Consider the following 6394-nt stretch of genomic DNA (forward strand, 5'->3'; position numbering starts at 1 on the left):
ACGAAGGAGCTCGCCCTGGATGGCCCCGGTTGTTATTGTAGGGGTCTCACGCCTGGTTTTCGACTCAGGCCCGGCAGCGAAGGGTCAAACCGCAAGCGCCGGCATCGCTGGGGTTAATAGGATGGCAGGATGCAGCCTCACCACCCTCCAAAAGTCCCCTTATCACAGCAGGGCACCGAACTGTCCCCATCCGGGGCTGGCCAAATCCCCGACCTTTTTTGCTGAGCCAGCACTTTTCCACCTCCTGCAAGTCAGGGGGCCTGGCGGCAGCCCCCCCCCCCCCGCTATCGCCTCCGAAAAGGGACAACCACAGCAAGAAAATGTTTGTTTTTCCTCCTCCGCCCCTCGGCCTGCCCCGAGGAGCTGCCAGAGAAGATTTCCTTCTTATTCACCGTGAAAATTAGAATAATAAAAAAAGGCAGGCCTGCTCCCCGCTGCGCTGTTTGTGCAGGTGTGCCGGCCTTAGCCAAAAAAATCCCAGCTCCAGCACTTTTCCCAGAGGGTGGCTGCTTCGCCTCCCTGTACCCGGCAGTGCTGGGTCCCAGCCCTGGAGATGCAGGCACCACTGAAGGGGGTGGCTGTGAGCAGCAGGGATGGGGATGTGGGGACAACCCCGGCGACCGAGACGCACCCCTCATCCCCCCATCCCATTCCATCCCACAGCATCCCTCCTCCAGCACCTCCTGATGCACTCCATCCCATCCCATCCCATCCCATCCCATCCATCCCATCCCATCCCATCCCATCCCACCCCAGCACCTCCTAACACACCCCTTCATCCCCCCCATCCCAGCCCCACAGAATCTTCTCAGGATCCCCGGTTGGTTGTTAAATGCCTGAAGACAGCAACAAAATCAACCCAAACCCAACCCCAAGCCCACAAGAGGGAGACTTTCCCAGCAAGATTGTCATCTCCTGGCCCAGTTGCCCCATCCGTGGGTGACGGCATCCTCAGGTGTCACCACAGCCACCATGACTCAAGCTTAGTGGGTCCCAAAATCCCCATTGTCCCATGGGATTTCCAAAACCCGTTCCCATTCAAAAACCAACCCCAGGCGACCCGTTCACATGAGGGCAAGGCAAAAAACCCGCTGGAGATGGAGGAAAGCAGAGGGGAGGGGTCCGGGGAGCGGTCAGGGTGAGGAAGCCCCTGGAGATGCCTCCTGGGGGTTGGTTGAGAGTGGGGAGCCCCGGTGGGAACCGGCACCTTGGCCGAACCCACCGAGGAGGGGTGGGCTATCTGCCCCCACGGCTTAGATGCCACGTGGGCTTGGCTTTCACCAGCCAAGACCTCCTTTGCATGAGATGGTTCAGCCCCTGGGCAAGACTTGGGTGACACTTGGGTCCTCTGCAAAGGCCGTGAGTAGGAGACATGAAGATGTTTGGTGTCTCCTCCTCATCTCCTTGCCAAAGCCTGGTCTACTGCCCTTTTATCTCCCTCTCTTGACCAAGCCACGTGAGATGCTCCTCTCCCACCTCCACCATGGTGGCTGGAAACTATTTCAACTCTCATCTTCTAAGGTGACTTCACCGGCTGGTTTGGATGGAGGGAGGCGGACGATCCACGATGCTCATGCAAGCCCCTATAAACCCTCTCAAAAGCCGGTGGGATCTAATTGCTTAATTAACCCCACAGGTGCCCCAGCGAGGGGCCGGGAACGCTGCACATTCCTGAGCCGATTAGGAGGCTCTTAAAGAGCTTAGGCGCATAATTAACATCTGATTCGGCTTTATAAAGTGTTTTGACCAATTAAGAAACCTGCCTGAAGGGCGGCCCCGCAGGTGACAGGCTTGGGGTTGTTTTTTTTTTTTTGGTGACCCCCAGGGAGGTGACAGCTTTCCCCAAACAAAGCTTGACTGGAGAGAGCAGTAGGTGACCCGGAGGAGAGGCCGGGCAGCGGGATGGGCCCAGAGAGCCACCTCCCTTGGGCTGGTCAGATGATCTTTATTCCCTTCTTTATCAAGGAAAAATGTGAAGAAGGAGGCTGGGGGCTCCTGCACCGAGAGGGTGGTGTCCCGCTGATGGGCTCGTTGGCCAGCGAGGGTTGTCCACCCACCCGTGGGCACCCCGATCCCCCTGGCAGAGCCATGGCACTATCACCTCCGGGCCCAGCTTCCAGGCATCCTTGAAGGACACAGCCTTTGCCAACAGGGAGAAGATAAACTTGGCAGGCATCTTCTCATTTCCCTCCGTCGCCTCGGGTCATCTGCAGGGCAGGCGTCCCTCCCCAGAGACACGGGACCGCCGGCATCCCTCATCCTTCCATCCCTCGCCCCTACATCCCTCGCCCGGCAGGAGCGGCTGCTCCCGGCAAGGCGGGCAGAGATCCGGGGGACGATCCTCCCCGCACAAACCCTGTCCCCAAGCTCTTTCCCACACATCTTCGGCGGGGCCGGCTGGACCTCGGGCTGACCCAGCCCGGCTGCTCTCGCTGTGTTTACTTGCTCGCACGCAACGGGGCAGGGCTGGGACGAACGCTTCCCCCAGTACGAACCCTCTGGGATGGTATTTCTCAGAAACCAGAGATGGGGCTGGGTGGGTTATGGGATCAGATGGGTCAGAGGCTTCAGCTGAGATGGGTTTTCCCAAGGGACAGGCAGGGAACAGATCCCCCAGGCTGCTGTTCCTCACACCCTCCAGCCTTGCTTCCCAACTTCACCACAGAGCAAAAACACTCTTGGCAAGCCTCAGTCAAAAGCCACAGGATTTCATCAGGGATCGGGGTCAGTAGGACGTGAAATGACGGCGTCCCTGCTGCGACCTTGGTCCCCTGCTGCGGCCCCGATGCGGCCGGCACGGCGGGGCGATGGGGGCGATCGGCCCCGGGTGAGGCAGCACAGATCCACCCCGCGAACCGAGCCTGCCCCAGCCCAGGGCACACGGCCAGAATGACCCGGGACACGGCACTGTCCCACCCTAGGAGCATCGCATGCCCCCAACAAGCGTGGGATGACCTGGGATGCAGCACGGACCCACCCCACGAGCATGGGATGACCCGGGACACGGCACAGACCCACCTGATGAGCACAGGATGACCTGGGACACGGCACAGATGCACCCCAAGCCCAGACCCTGCTGGGACTTGCCCCTGTGCGCCCCTTCCCTTTCCTCCCCGTTCTTCACCACCTCAAACATCATTCCCAAAACACGTAGGGTCTCCAACAGCCCCAGCCCCTCAGTGGCCCCTCGGCTACGTTTGTCCCCATAGCACCGGGGCAGCATCCTTGGACAGCGACTGGCACCAGACACGGGTGCAGAGGGCTCTGCCCTCGGGGATGCCTTCTCCCCAGGTGATGAAGCACCCGGGGCACCACCCCAACCTGGGGAGCTGCCACCCGCCCCAGGGTCCCCCCCTAGACTCACCCCGTCCGCCGTGGCTGGGCCTGTAGACGCTGCCCACGCTGACCCGGGCTTGGCTATCGGGGACGGCTTGCGGCATTTCGGGACTCCTGGCAGGCAGGTAGGACTCGGGGCGAGGAACCCCGTAAGGCTCCAGTGCCCGAAAAGGTGGCTGCGGCTCGTAGGGTGGGTACTGGCTCCCGTACCCCGTCCCGGCGGGAGCTTGCAGGTTATCGGCCGATGCGATGCCGTGGCCGGCGGGTTGCTGGTTGGCGTACGAGTCCGGGCCGCCCTGCTCCGGTGAGCCCCCCGCATCGTGATACAAGCTATGGGAGTACCGGCGGTCCAGCCCATCAACCGGCTGGGGGGCGGCGGGCACGTAGGGGCGTTCGGCCGCCGGGTAGTAACCCTGGGCTCTATAGGGGCTCTGCTCCTCCCCGTAGTCCTCATAGCGTGCCCGGGGTTGGAAGGGGTACACCACGCTGGCGCCCGCCGCCGCCGAAGCCATGGCCACCCCGCCGGTGCCGGTGCTGCGGTAATAGGTGTACGCCTCGTCGTACGCCCGGGGGGCCTCGTAGGGCTCGTACTGGGGGGCGAAGGGGAATTGGGGGTACGCCGGCTGCCCGACGGAGGCGTAGGCGAAGGAGGAGGAGGAGGAGGAGGAGGAGGAGGAGGAAGGTTGGCGTGAGCGGCCGGCGGGCCGTACCCGTTGCGAAGCGGTACTGTCGCCCACCGGTCCCTCACGCCAATTTTCGGGCACCTGCCCGAAACCGAAGGGATGCCGCGTCTGCCCCCGCACCGTCTCGGAGCCCGGCCGCGGCGGTACCGCCGGTGCCTGCCGCCGGACGCTGCCCGATCCTCCGGTCATCGCTCCCGCCAACAACAACCGGTTCCCTCCGGGTCTCTCTTGCCCCGCCGGTACGTACTCGGCGCCGGTATTAAGCAAGCTGTAAACGCGGCCGTTGTTCTCCCATTGGATCAGCTGCCTCCAAGGCTGCCCGCCGCCCGCCTGCTCCTGCCCGCCCGCCAGCAGGCAGAGCCCGCAGCCCAGCGCTGCCCACAGCCCCCACGCTCCCCGCCGCGCCATCCCGTTAGCGGTTGCCGCCGGTCCCCCGGCGGCTCTCCTCCCCCCCCCCCCTCCCTCCCTCCCTCCCTCCAGCGCCCGCCGCCCAGCCCCGGCGGAGCGGCTCCCGGGGCGGGCGGAGCGGCCGCGCTCCCCGGCGGCGGCAGCGGCGGCGGCGGCAGCGGCGGCGGGGAGGGAAGCGGAGCGGGGCCGGGGGGGGGGGGGGGGGGGGGGGGGAGAGCGGCGCCGCCGGGTCCTAGGAACCGCCTCCGGCACGGCTCCTGCCCCCCAGGAGCCGGGTGGAAGGGCTTGCAGGGTGCTGGCCGCAGGCAAGATGCTTCCACTCGGGAATAAAAAGCCGACATTTCGGGTTTTTAGACTTTCTGAAACCCTGGCACGATTCCCGCCTTCAATCTTCGGGTTGAATTCTGCGGGTGTTGGTGTTATACAACGGCCTCGAAATAGGGGTCGGGCTTGCGGAAAGCGTTGATGCAATCCTGCCCCGCGCCACTGCTCGGAAGGACCCCCTTTTCCCCCAGAGGGACCCGAATTCACACCAGTGACTGTCCCACGCGGAGGCCTGATACCAGGGTGAGGGCCTGGGACAAGCACCTTCCCTCCCTCACAAAAGCTTTCGATAGGTTTCCAAGGGGAAAGCGTGCCAAAAAAATGGAGCTTTCCCCCAGAATTTGTCTCTTTGTGACAATTTGGGGGTTTTCCCTTGATATTGTAAACAAATGAGGACGGATCCTGCGCAAAACGTTTTTAACAAGCTCCAGGGAGGAATAAAACCAGAGACCGGTTGGTAGCTCGGAGCTGGAAATATTAAACAGAAAGGGGGGACCTGAGGAGCAAATCTGGGGGGTCCCCAACCCTGCTGCCAGCTGGATCCGGCCCGTGCAAACCCCGAATCCATCACCACACCGGGGCCATCGCCCTGGCTCGTTCCTCCGCACCACCGAATGAGGGGCCTGTGCAAACAGAGCACCGGGGCCTCACCGCCTCGTCCATCCCGGGGACCCCCTGGACCGCCCCCCCACCTTTTTACAGCCCCACGACCTCAGCCTGGCATCCATAGGGGGATATTTCGGGGCAGAAATGGGGCTGGGAAAAAGCATCCCAGCAGCCTTCCCTCCATCTTCCACCCCGGGGAAACTGAGGCACCACCCCAAAAGCCAGAGCGGACACCCCAACCCCTGCCACCCCCCTGTCCCTGGAGCTGCCCTTGTGCCGCCCGGCACTTTCCTGTTGCTTTAAGTCCCGGCCGTAGGGACGTGTGTTTTCCACGTGTAGATTTTTCCTTTTCCCCTTTTCCCCCCCTCCTGCCGCTTTCGTTCCCAGCCCTGAAGCCGGGGATGGAGCCAGGATGAGGCCAGGGGCCAAGGCCAGCCTGACCACGGGGGATCCCAGCACCGGGCTGTACCGGAGGGGCCGAATCCCCCCCGTGGGACCCCCCAATTCCTTGCATCCCCCAATATTTCTTTGCTTTTCCTTGCTTCCCCTGCTCCCGCCCGCGCTCCTCCCTTCTCCCCGCAGGGACTGGAAATACCAGAGTTGATGTAATAGGCAGCGCGGCGCTGGCCAGGAAGGAAAGCCTGGCCTAACCTCCTCCTCCCACATCCCCACGGCCGCCTGTCCTGAGTGGGGACGGGGACGCAGGGGGCTGGCCGTCGGTCGCTCCCCTCTGCATCACCCTAGCCCTGCACACAGCCAGGATTTTTTTTGGGGGGGGGGGGGGAATAGGACTTGGCGTGATGTAGGGGGGGGGGACATGCAGCAGGGACAGGGTTACCCCCACCCCAGTGTGGGGCAGGAGGGGGACGGATGGATGACGGTTTGCTTCCCTGTAGGTTTGATTCAAGGGTGGGGGTCCCGCGTGGCTCCGCACCCTGTCCCGCTCCCCAGGCCATGAGATGCCACCGGGACGCGGCGGCCGAGGGGACAGGCTATCAGCCCCATAACCCTTAACGGGGAGGGTTAAGGACACGCAG

General features: G+C 63.3%; 1 protein-coding gene across 1 annotated transcript in view; it reads right to left on the reverse strand.

Annotated features, from left to right (window-relative positions):
* Positions 1 to 4427, reverse strand: part of LOXL1 (lysyl oxidase like 1) — a gene marked incomplete in the record, with an annotated part of 5681 nt that extends 1254 nt beyond the window's left edge. The window contains 1 exon segment of the mRNA XM_076348742.1: positions 3365 to 4427. Within this exon segment, the coding sequence (XP_076204857.1) occupies positions 3365 to 4427 (1063 nt within the window).
* Between the last annotated feature and the right edge of the window lie 1967 nt (positions 4428 to 6394).

Source organism: Aptenodytes patagonicus, chromosome 10, assembly GCF_965638725.1.
Source record: "Aptenodytes patagonicus chromosome 10, bAptPat1.pri.cur, whole genome shotgun sequence".
NCBI lineage: Eukaryota > Metazoa > Chordata > Aves > Sphenisciformes > Spheniscidae > Aptenodytes > Aptenodytes patagonicus.